General features: G+C 38.9%; 1 protein-coding gene across 1 annotated transcript; it reads right to left on the bottom strand.

Moving 5' to 3' along the window:
* Positions 1-2994: 2994 nt before the first annotated feature.
* Positions 2995-5107, bottom strand: LOC115973369 (pentatricopeptide repeat-containing protein At2g22410, mitochondrial-like). The gene has a single exon (XM_031093630.1). It carries the CDS (start codon positions 5023-5025, stop codon positions 2995-2997), a length of 2031 nt encoding a protein of 676 aa, XP_030949490.1. The 5' UTR covers positions 5026-5107.
* Between the last annotated feature and the right edge of the window lie 7901 nt (positions 5108-13008).

The raw sequence follows: 13008 nt of genomic DNA, 5'->3' as shown, positions 1-13008 counted from the left end.
AATGGGCCCTTCAACTTTCTACTTTGGGTTCCCACTTTTTGTCCCTTTCAAGATTCCACTTCAACTTTTAGCTTTTTCTCTAGGGACAAAATAAAAATTAACAATAATTTCACAATATTTTTAAATTAATATTAAAAATAAATTAAATTTCATATTTTTTTTGAGCTCATATGAGTTGGTAGGCTATTTTAGAATATTGTGAAATAATTATGGACTTTATCATTTCCGTGTGAATTGGCATTATTGTTATGAACAAGTAGGCTATTGGTTCATGCGTGTGAATTGGCATTATTGTTTCCGTTTTCATCATCAGTGACTTGGGTTTGGGAGTTGCATGTGAATCATGCCAACTAGTTGTAAAATACTCCCACTCAAATAAAGAATCTAACACATAAATTATGGTGGTGATATCCTTAATTGTAATTGAAACTTCCTTCAATGTATAATACTCCTAATGTGAGTACTTTATGAGTTTTTTTTTAAAAATTTATTTATGAAACTTTATGAGCTAATAATTCTTCTTTATGATTCGACGACCTATTAGACATTTAAATCATTTCAGTTAACTCAACTAGTAAAGTCTCTTATAATCAAATAAGAGATTTGAGGTTTGATTCCTACCTACACCAAAAACAAATTAGTATCTTGGTCAGATGATAAAGAATAATCATCAAGAGCGAACTTCATAAATTGAAATTATCTCTATAAAAAATGTCGTCTTTTTATATCCCAAACAAATAAAACTATTTTTATATTTATACTATGTGCACCAAATGAACATTATATCTTTTATTCTCTAAGAATAATAAAATATATGTTCAAAATACAAAACAACTAGAGAGGAATTAAACATCAAAAAAGCTACCAAGCCCCATATGCTTAACATGGTCTTTACTATTTGGTCAGCAAACCTTTAGTCATGGGATCAGTAACCATTAGCTTCATTGCTATTTTGGTGTTCTTTGTTATTTTTTGGCATTCTTTTTGTAATTTTGTAACCGTGAACTACATAATGTAGGATAAAAAGTGTAATTGTTTACTTTATTTTATTGCAATTAGTTTGTTTATGATGATAAGTTCTAAAATGAATGGATATGAAAATGGGAGAGATAAAGTAAAATGAAATTCTCGTGAAAAACAAGGCCATGAGTCAAAATAAGACGTTGCATTGTCATTATTTATTCCTTATATCCTCATTGATATATTTTATGATATACCTTCATTGCTATTTTGGTATTCATTTTTTTGGTATAAATTTTTTAATTTGAATTTTTATTGATATTTATTAATTAAATATGTATCATATACAAAGATTTATTTATTTTAAATATTTATAATATATATAAATCAATTAATTAATTATTTATTGGATCAGATTTGCTCAGGAATTTGAGTAGTGCTAGAGTCACTAAGATCACCCATTGGAACAATTTGTGATATATAAAATATATTATAAAATAGACTTTCTTGTGTCTAAACGTCCCGCAAAATCAAAATATGAATAACTAATCACTTCCAGCAAAATCAAAATATGAATAACTGATTACTTCCAATAAATCAATATGTGTGTAAGTCAACTTATAATACTTGGGGTTAAATTTAATTGAAGAACTTAAATATTATTTAAGGATTTGTATCTAAGTATTACTCATCATAATATTATACTTAGAAGAATAACTTTTTTTTTTAACCTAAGTCATTTTTGTGGCTCCGTACTTTGCGGGCACAGAAAATTTTTTAAAAAAAAAAGTCAAATTTGTAGGAAATGGACGTGATGCATTTTTTCTCCCATAAATATTATAGAATTTGAATTTATAATATTCACTCAATAATAATTGTTTTTTATTATCATGTCACAACACTTAATGGTTTTTGATGTAATTAAGGTTTGAATCTAGGTGTCTTGTTCAAAGATAAGAAACTTTAACAATTATATTTCTGAGATAGGAAGATATTAGGTGAGGAGAAGTTGGATTGAACTATAGACATAGAACACTGCAAAAAAGGTCATTACTCCTAGTCATTAGATTTTACCAATTATTTGGTAATAAGCGATGGACGACTATCAATAAAATATTCCTAAAAATTATGGTAGACAACCTTTTAAGGTTAAACCTCCAAACTCCAAAGATAATGCGTCAGTTTTCTTTATAAAAAAATGGTGCGTAGTTTTGTAGAGATGATTCTTGTGTTGGGGTTCAAGTGATAACAAAAAGACCCTCGTTTGTTGAGAAAATGACGGTCGTTTATGGGATGCAATGAAAGATATGCCCTTTCGGCCTTTCCTCCACTATCTACCGGCTCCTCTAAGAAGCGCTCTCTCTCTCTCTCACACACAGTTATTAGTTATTACTACAAAGCCACTCTTAGTTAATGAACGTAAGAGTTAACTCAAAAAAAGAATAGGGATGTTTGTCCCACATTAGTTGTGTGTGTCTAGTATCCGCTGTTTATAACCCTAGTCTACAACTACAAAAATTAGGTCATTTTATAGTTGTACTCTAATTATGTAATGTATTATAAACCTGGTTTAAAACACTATTATTATTTTTTTTTTTTTTTTGTTCTAATAAGTATTACTGTTTACTCAAAAAAAAAAAAAAAAAAACCTCCCCATTTAACAAGCCATAATGGCAGGTCAAATACTGTTACGTGATTCATGTGCGCTTGAAAAAGAAGAATAATATGCCTAAGTGCGAAGCGTATTATAAGCCAATGTGAGGAAGAGAAAGGGAAGTTGAAGAGATAGGTTTGGGAGAATCAGAAATTGCACCAGAGAAGAATGAGAGGAAGTCTAGATGGGTCAAGTTGAGGACTTTGGTTTACACTATAAGTCTATAGGCCAAGACAGTCGCTCAAATTTTGGTGTCATATCTCCTTAATTTCATGGTTCATGCATGTTCTGCAACCCAGACCCCTCATCTTGACCGCCCAAATAATCCCCCCTAAAGTCAGTCACTCAATTTGTAAATAAAGCATCAAACACATTAAAGTTCATGAATTGAGTTTAGTATCAGGAACAGAGTCTTCCACTTTAGACAGCAAAAATATTTCGTTTAATACCCTATAAATATCTTCGGATTGAGGGTGTGATCCATCAGCAAACCAAAATTCATAAAACTCACCCTCTACCTCTATCAAGCTACTACCAGGAGTTTTCTTAACCCCTCTCTCTCTCATCATACTTCTAACCATCCTTACATCACCCCATCTTCTCTCATGAGCACATATATTTGCAAGCAATGAATAGATACCACTATCTTCAGGATCCAAGTCTAAAAGCTTAAAGGCAGAAAGCTTACCCACCTCAACATTCCCATGCATTCTACAAGCATTAAGAAGGGCGCCCCATGCAGCTACACTTGCTTCCATAGGCATTTTTGTTATTAATTCATAAGCTTCTTCTAGTAGCCCCACTCGACCAAATAAATCAATCATGCAAGCATAGTGTTCAACCGTTGGTTCTATCCCAAAATTTCTTTTCATACTTTTGAAATATTCTCGACCTACAGAAACCAAACCACCATGACTGCAAGCCGATAAGACACCCACAAATGTGATTTCATCAGGCTTAAATCCCATATTAATCATCTCATCGAAAAGGACAAGGGCTTTTGTAGCATGTCCATGAGAAGCATATCCAGCAATCATGGAATTCCAAGAAACCAAATCTCTCTCCACCATTTCGTTAAAAATCATTGCAGCTGCATCAATACTCCCACATTTAGCATACATGTCAATAAATGCATTTGCCAGGATCACACTAGGTTGAATCCGCTTTTGATTAATATAGTAGTGGTGAATCCATTGACCCAAATCCAAAGAACCCAGTTGACCACAAGCAGAGAGCACACAGACCAATGTGTTCTCTATTGGATGCAAACCAACTCCCACCAAGTTACGAAACAACTTCAATGCTTCCTCTGGTTGATTATTCTGAGAATAACCTGCAATCATTGCATTCCAAGAGACCACATTTTTTTCAGGCATGGCATCAAAAAACTTCCTTGCTAAATCCAACTCACCAAACTTAGCATACCCATTAACCATAATAGTCCATGAAAACACATCTCTAATTTTCATGTCATCAAAAACCTCCCTAGCAGCAACCAAGCAACCACATTTTACATACATATCCAACATAGCGTTTTGCAAATTCAGGCTATAATTAACGTTCCTCTTTTTTATATACTCATGGATACTTTTTCCCATAGTTAAGTCCCCCTTTAGGGAGCACGCTGAAAGTACAGCAATCATAGTAACCTCATTTGGCTCAACATCACTCATTACCATTGAATTAAACAATTTCAATGCCTCCTCCGAACAATTATGCACCACATATCCATCAATCATCGAGGTCCACGTAACAACATCTCTTTCAAAACTTTGATCAAACACCTCACGTGCAAAATTCAAACACCCACATTCAGCATAAAAATGAACCAACCCATTTCTCACTACTAAATCCGAATCAAAACCCATCTTCCAAATCCAACAGTGAACTGATTCCCCCTCTAAAACTGTACAAAACTGCTCGCACGCCTTGAGCGCAAAAACAAAGCTCCGGCGATCCATTTCGACGCATTCTCGAGCCATTTGACGAAAAAATGAAAACCCAATGGTGGGAATTTTGGCTTTACAGTAGCCCCTGATCATAGTGTTCCACATATAAGTATTAGGTCTTTCAATCTGAGAAAAAAGCACACGGGCATATTGAATGTCACCAGAATCAGCCAAAGCGCAAAATGCTAGGACTCGGCTGACAGGGAAAGTGTGAGTGATGAGGGCAGTGCGGGTCATGTGGGCTTGAATTTGTTTGAGTTGGAGCATGGTGGTGCAGGACTCCATGATTAGCAGAGTTGGGTTGGTGATGATCACGTTGGTGGTTGAGTTCCATTTGGCTTTGTTGGTGGAAATTGAAGAGAATGGCCTGAGGCTGAGAGAGTGGAGGTGTAGTTGAGATATGAGAGTGAGAGCAGAGAGGAGTAGTGAGATCGAGTTTTGAGAAGGAAGAAGGGGTTTCATGTGAAGCTCGAATATTTGGCTTCAAAATGCATAACGAAGTACTAGTATAGTACAGCCATTCAGCAACAAAAAGCTTGTCAATTAGTCGTTAGGGGTTTCCTTCTTTTTTTTTTCTTTTTTTTGTTTTTGGAGCTGGTTATATATAATTTTATATATATATATATATTTTTTAACGATTTTTTTTTATATAGTCCTTTATTAATGTGGAAGATGCTGTTCATTTAACTCAACTGGTAAAATCTCTAATGGTTAAATAATTGATGTTTTGGTCGGATGATAAATAGCTATTACCAAAAGTGGACTCTATAAGTTGAAATTCTCTAAAAATATATATATATATATATGCGGAGGATGCGAAACTTGCTAATGTACAAGATGTCCTAATTTTGTTTTAATTATGATTTATGCAGTACAACTATTTCTATTTCATTTTTGTTTTATTGTACTTATGTATTTTACATTAAATAGATTAGAACAGCACCATTCTAGTATGAGCAAAACTTTCGTATTATATTATGTAATATGTGTGTGTATATATATATTTATATATTTTGATAACGTATTATGTCATATGTATACCTTTATAGTTGGGAAACCACTTTTATAAATGACTAAAAACTGAAATGGCTTTATGGGTGAAGAGGGGTTGTATTTTACAGTCAACGGGTAAAATAATTTCCGTTTGACCCAATTTTCTATAGGTACCAAACACACAGATTGGTGTAAAATAATTTCCTGAAATCCTTTTCAGGCGAAACAAACGCAGACTAAGTCTTTAAAGTACATCTAATATAAGAAATGTTGCAAGCTCTCATATAATTAAGAATCTAAGATTTAAAATACAATATCAAATTCAGGGTTGGAGAAGGTGAATAGAAAGACACTTGAAAAGATGTAATGCCATACAAAAGCTTCATAAGATTTTCAAAAATGCTGTTAAGTGTTGAAAATAAATTAACAGACTGACTGATTTAGTAGAACATGGAAAAGTGTAAAAATAGAAACCAAAATAGTGTCAATATTTTGCCAAAATTGAGAAAATTTCAATTGAACATGGTGTGTAACAGGTTGCCAGAAAATAGACCATGATGCTAATCCAATTTGAGCTTTTTGCAGGTTAAACTGAAGCCATACAGATCAAGTGACTTGGCTCCATCTCCTTCAATCTGTTCTTTTACAAAATTGCATGTTGTTCGAGCAAGGCTTTAGAATTTACTATTTAGAACGCTAAGTGGGTCAACTTCATTTGACAGAAGTTTGCTATGTCTCAGCATGCCTTTATGGCTTGGTTGACCACCTATAATCGATTTGCTGCTTGGCGGAATCAAGGTTATTCGTTGAAAAGGGAAAGCATGAAGTCACGTGTTAGTAGATTGGCATTTGTCGATATTGTCTATCATCTATGGATTCAAAGAACTTCTTGGATTTATGGCAATTTGGCATTCGAATCCTCCCTAATGAGAGTATTTTAAATGTCACTACTTACTAGAAACGATGTGTGATTCTTCGATTGGTGGGAAATATGAAGTTCAATGATTCTTTGTAAGACAGACTCTAGTGTGCCTTATGAAGAGTATGTGTCTATCCTTTGTTGAGTTTGCTCTTTGAGTATGCTTGTTAAATTGGTATCGTGTTTTCAATAAAACGAGAGATTTGTATTTTTAAACAAATCCAAATTTAGAATAGCTACGCAAACTTGTCTTTCTCTTTCCATATTTTTAAGTAAGTGTATCGAAATTGACTGAATTGAACCGAATTAGACCAAATGGACCAAAGTGGATCAAATTGGACCGAAATGCTATAATAATGTAATTCAATGGGAGCATAGGAACATTAAATGTTATGCTTCAACTTTTAGTTTTCAATAAAATACACCACCACACACCCTTGGTGCGATGGTCACTCCATAAGTATAAGTGCTTGTGAGGTGTGGGAGGCAAAGGCCGGGGTTTAAGACTCTAGAAGAAAGTTTCACACACATACATACATAGATTATGTTAGAATATAATTTCTATCTTGTATAAAAAAAATACAATTTATTCATAAAAATTAAAAAATAAATAAAAGGCCCCTTGAGGTCAATGATTGTCTATAATTAATTATGGAGCAAGAAGTGATAATTAATGAGTATATCTCTTCATTACATTCCATGAAAGTCTTAAGGAAGAATTAAGATGCAAGAAAAGGCTTTAGGAATACTCATTATTACAAAATATTATTTCATATAGAACCTAATAATCTCTGTGGGGCGCAAACGATTTATGGGCCAGGCCCATCTACCCAGGGAGAGTCCAAAGGCCCAAGCCGAGGAGGATTATGGCCCAGGTTCAACGAAATAGCCTTAGGGTACCGCCGAGGGTAGTTCAGTCCTCGGCAAACCCGCAGTACCCCCAAAGGGAAGGGTAAAAACGGTATAAGACCGGAACATGGAAGAAAGATCTGGAATATCCAGGGAAAGCTGCTGTTATCGTCATTTAATGCTCTGAACCTGACAGAGCCGCATTCTTAGGCTTTTACAACCACCCCCAACGACTTTGATTGCAGGTTGATGGGACAAATATCAACCTTGGAAATACTAACCCTATACGTGGACGAAGGACAGCGAACACACGAGAATATAAAAGAAAAAATCAGTAACCTAAAGGAGGGGCTGGGAAAAATGGCCAAAAACCAGAGCCTCCCAGCCCACCTCCAGGAGAAAGACTCCATGGGTGAAAATAGCATAGACACGCACGAACACCACGAAAAACCCACCGCTCGTCGATCAAGGCCTAGCCTTTCAAACCCACGCTCTACAAATGATATTGTTGGGGCCTTCTTGCGTGCGAACCCAACACCCTTACGGTCCGCCACGAATCGTGTCCCCACAATTGGCGCCGTCTGTGGGAAAGGCTTGTGCGTTGGTATAGGCGGTGGGTCGAGAGAACTCCGGCGGTATTTCTAACCGTGGGTTATAAAGTTCTAGTATAAGGTCTCGTTAGAGACTAAGTTCTTTGGCTAGGGGCTTGGCCGAGGGGCTAACCCCCTTAAAACCAAGTTCCAACTCCAGTGTAAAGTCCCGCTAGGGGCTATGCTTCTTGATTAGGGGCTACGTTTGTCAGCGTTAATCACGCGAATAGTTCTAGGGGCTTGGCCGAGGAGCTAACTCCCTTACAACCAAGTTCCAGCGCTAAGGAAAACTAGGTTTTGGACAGAACCAAGGTATTGTATGGTCCTCGGACCCAAGCCTCAGGGGAAACCAACTACCTGGATGAAATGAAAACTAGGTTTTGGACAGAACCAAGGCATTGCATGGTCCTCGGACTCAAGCCTCAGGGGAAACCAACTACCTGGATGAAATGAAAACTAGGTTTTGGACAGAACCAAGGCATTGCATGGTCCTCGGACCCAAGCCTCAGGAGAAACCAACTACCTGGATGAAATGAAAACTAGGTTTTGGACAGAACCAAGGCATTGCATGGTCCACGGACCCAAGCCTCAGGGGAAACCAACTACCTGGATGAAATGAAAACTAGGTTTTGGACAGAACCAAGGCATTGCATGGTCCTCGGACCCAAGCCTCAGGGGAAACCAACTACCTGAGTGAAATGAAAACTAGGTTTTGGACAGAACCAAGGCATTGCATGGTCCACGGACCCAAGCCTCAGGAGAAACCAACTACCTGGATGAAATGAAAACTAGGTTTTGGACAGAACCAAGGCATTGCATGGTCCTCGGACCCAAGCCTCAGGAGAAACCAACTACCTGGATGAAATGAAAACTAGGTTTTGGACAGAACCAAGGCATTGCATGGTCCACGGACCCAAGCCTCAGGAGAAACCAACTACCTGGATGAAATGAAAACTAGGTTTTGGACAGAACCAAGGCATTGCATGGTCCACGGACCCAAGCCTCAGGAGAAACCAACTACCTGGATGAAATGAAAACTAGGTTTTGGACAGAACCAAGGCATTGCATGGTCCACGGACCCAAGCCTCAGGAGAAACCAACTACCTGGATGAAATGAAAACTAGGTTTTGGACAGAACCAAGGCATTACATGGTCCACGGACCCAAGCCTCAGGAGAAACCAACTACCTGGATGAAATGAAAACTAGGTTTTGGACAGAACCAAGGCATTGCATGGTCCACGGACCCAAGCCTCAGGAGAAACCAACTACCTGGATGAAATGAAAACTAGGTTTTGGACAGAACCAAGGCATTGTATGGTCCACGGACTCAAACCTCTGGGGAAACCAACTACCTGGATGTAAGGAAAACTAGGTTTTGGACAAAACCAAGGCATAGCATGGTCCACGGACTCAAGCCTCAGGGGAAACCAACTACCTGGATGATGAAAACTAGGTTTTGGACAGAACCAAGGCATTGCATGGTCCTCGGACCCAAGCCTCTGGGGAAACCAACTACCTGGGCGAGGAAAGCCAAGTTTTGGGCATGGGTCTGGCGTGCATCGCGCAGCATTCAACAGTTATCCTGGTTAGTCCCAAGAGTTCGATTTGTTAAAGATTACCATTGTTATACTTGATAATACTTGTGAGTTTAAATTAGTAGGAACCTGTGTTAAAGCATTTTTTCTGCCTGGAATATTCTTAAGGGCAAGCTTGCATTTAAATATTCGTGCATAAAGTAGTTGTTACGGAGAAGAAAGATACGTATGGAGAAATAGACGCATATTTTATTAAGACAAAGGAACAGTACAGTGTACAATAAAAAGCTGAAACAAGCTTACACTAAAGCTGACTACATAAGTAAAGGAAAATACAAGCAAGCGGAGAGAGGGCCGTGGGGGCAGCTCAGAGGAGAGGTTGGCTACTGCGCCAGGTTATTGTCTAAGGAAACTATTCCTTGACACTTCTACATGCCCATAACTCAGGCAGCCAAAGAGCCTGACCTCAGGCTAACACCATCTACAGAAAAGGTGCAGAGAGCCGGAAGTTGGGAAGCCCCTGCAAAAATTTGCCGGCTACAAAGTAGACAGTGCTGATGGTGGAAATTCCTTCTGCGGACATACCAAAAATCTGGCATGACCAGAACCTGCTTCGGATTTTGACTAGAAGAGGGGGAAACATCCTTTTCCCTCTGTCGAAGTGGAAATTTCTCTTGAATTTATGCATCTTTGGCTCGTACATCACTCCTTCGAGTCTCGGGAGGATGCGGCGTTTCTGCGGTGAAGAAAGCTCTTTTTCCCTAACCCTCGCCTCAGACATGATTTCCTGAAGGAGGAAGCTAAAGGGTTTGTGCGTAGGCAAAGTAACTTTCTCCCCTATTTATTTGAAAAGATGGGGCAGGGGCATTTAATTCACGCAGCGTCCCAAGAGGCGCTACAGACAAAATGTCTCCGGCTCGACTTCCAACGTCAGCTGCAACCACGAGATTAAAGGAGTCTGGGAAAGTCATACCTCGAACACTGGGACGTCAAAAAGTACCGCGTGACTAAAGACTATGGAAATATCTCCTAATTGGTGGGCCTAGTAAAATCGCGGCCCGGGCCCGTCCTGCAAGGGTGTCCTCAGACTACGGCCCACGCCGGGGAATAACAGTTGCCGAGGGCAACCTACTGCTCGGCAACTGGTGAGGTACCTGAAAAAAGGGATAAACAGAACCAAGGCCATGCATGGTCCTCGGACCTGCGCCTAGGGAAAAAGCCAAGTACAAAAGGATTATAATTATTCCGAGTTTTGGGCAGAACCAAGGCTGTGTATGGTCCTCGGACCCAAGCCTATGGGGAAACCAAAGTACTTGGATATACGAAAAAAGAAAAAGAAAAAGAGGGAGAAACAGAAGCATTTAGCCCCTGCCTCAACCCTGACCCCTAACACGCTGGTGCCATATTAGGTACGCTCGTGAGGAGCCGGATGGTAGCGATCTTGGGTGTTCTCGACTCAGTCACGTCGAAAGTTTGACGTGACGAGTCCCTGCTTCGGATTTTGACTGAAGGAAGGATAGGGTTGAGTTTGAGTCTTCGCCACCCTTGTCCCGATCGAGCCATGATGAGCTTTATCGGAACGTGGCGTTTTTGGGAGGGGTGGGGCTTTTGCATTCCTTGTTGTTACGGTAAAGTGTTTTACGATTAAGTGTATAAACCTGTAGATAAACCGAATCCTAAGGGAGGCCAGGTATTTCAGGGTCTCAGGGAGATGAAAAGGGATTCTTGATAAAAACAATAACCTCCACTCTTCCTTCTTATACAGAGGGGGGAGCGGGAGGCATTTAATAGGTTCAGATCTCCAAAGGGATCTGTCAACACGAACATGCCGGTTCCGTTTCTCCACCCCATCAACACAAACCGTCGAATTAAAGTGGTCTCGTAAATAGTGGTCATTCAAAGCACGTTTTGGATACCCCAAGCGATAAGAACGCATTGAGCGCGAAATTAAAAACTGTCTCGTGGACCGGTGCACCTCCTGGGCAGGTGAGGAGCCGCCAGCATGTTTAAAAGGCCGAACGGATTGGGCCGAAGGAAGAAGTTTGGCGTCACCAAAACCCCCCTGTCCAGCCCAGAGGTTGGACAGCCGGGTTTTGAGGGGCTAATGTGGGGCGCAAACGATTTATGGGCCAGGCCCATCTACCCAGGGAGAGTCCAAAGGCCCAAGCCGAGGAGGATTATGGCCCAGGTTCAACGAAATAGCCTTAGGGTACCGCCGAGGGTAGTTCAGTCCTCGGCAGACCCGCAGTACCCCCAAAGGGAAGGGTAAAAACGATATAAGACCGGAACATGGAAGAAAGATCTGGAATATCCAGGGAAAGCTGCTGTTATCGTCATTTAATGCTCTGAACCTGACAGAGCCGCATTCTTAGGCTTTTACAACCACCCCCAACGACTTTGATTGCAGGTTAATGGGACAAATATTAACCTTGGAAATACTAACCCTATACGTGGACGAAGGACAGCGAACACACGGGAATATAAAAGGAAAAATCAGTAACCTAAAGGAGGGGCTGGGAAAAATGGCCAAAAACCAGAGCCTCCCAGCCCACCTCCAGGAGAAAGACTCCATGGGTGAAAATAGCATAGACACGCACGAACACCACGAAAAACCCACCGCTCGTCGATCAAGGCCTAGCCTTTCAAACCCACGCTCTACAAATGATATTGTTGGGGCCTTCTTGCGTGCGAACCCAACACCCTTACGGTCTGCCACGAATCGTGTCCCCACAATCTCCATTATCGGAGTAGTAACATAGGATTTAAACCTATAATGTTAGCTCCAAAATTATTGTTTTTTTAGTGTTGGATTAAGGTATCAATTAGTCTTTTTGTTGTCTCACAAGTGAGATACAAATCCAAGTCCCTTATTTGAGAATAGTAAATTTTATTAATTGAAGTAATTGAAATCCATGAGTAGTAAGTATTATTCAAAAAAAAAAAAAAGACTTCTACGGAAAATGACGTCATTAGAGCATACATGGAAGAATTCTTGATTTAATTTTGTCGACTTGTATTTGGAAAAGTTACACCTGGCAACCCATGCATGCAAGGGCCAACTAGAGTGGCACCAAAAATTAACTTTTATTTTTATTTTCTTTTCTATTACTATTTAATATCCATTTTTACGAATCATTTATTGTCTTAAACTATTCGTGAAGAATATTAAATAAAATAAAATGAGGGAAAAAAAAAAACACAACCGCATTTTTTTTTCCATATATAAACTATTTAATCTCTTGATTTCCTTTATTGCCATTCGATTGCATCTAGTTGTGGCATTCCGTATAATCGAGGATGTATATGTGAAGCCTTTCAGGGGAAAAAAAACCCTAATTGATTTGGGATTTAACCTTGGTGTAAATCTAAAAGGGGAAGATAAAAGTTTCGATTTGTAGGTCAAATTTATACTAAGAAATCTATGATGAAGCCCTTCACAAAGCGTCGATCAAGGTTTTCAAATGATTCTACGAATCAAGAACAGAGAGAAATTGTGCAAAAGTAACATATGTTAAACATTGTTTTATTTAACATTTTGAAAAGTAACATATGTTAAAC

The sequence above is a fragment of the Quercus lobata genome, unplaced genomic scaffold, assembly GCF_001633185.2.
Source record: "Quercus lobata isolate SW786 unplaced genomic scaffold, ValleyOak3.0 Primary Assembly Scq3eQI_2003, whole genome shotgun sequence".
In the NCBI taxonomy this organism is placed as follows: Eukaryota; Viridiplantae; Streptophyta; class Magnoliopsida; order Fagales; family Fagaceae; genus Quercus; species Quercus lobata.
Note: the sequence above shows the minus strand (reverse complement) of the source record. Positions and strands in the feature narration are given on the sequence as shown.

Excerpts from the sequence above, each read along its gene's own strand:
- LOC115973369 (XM_031093630.1), bottom strand. The coding sequence starts at position 5,025 with ATGAAACCCCTTCTTCCTTCTCAAAACTCGATCTCACTACTCCTCTCT.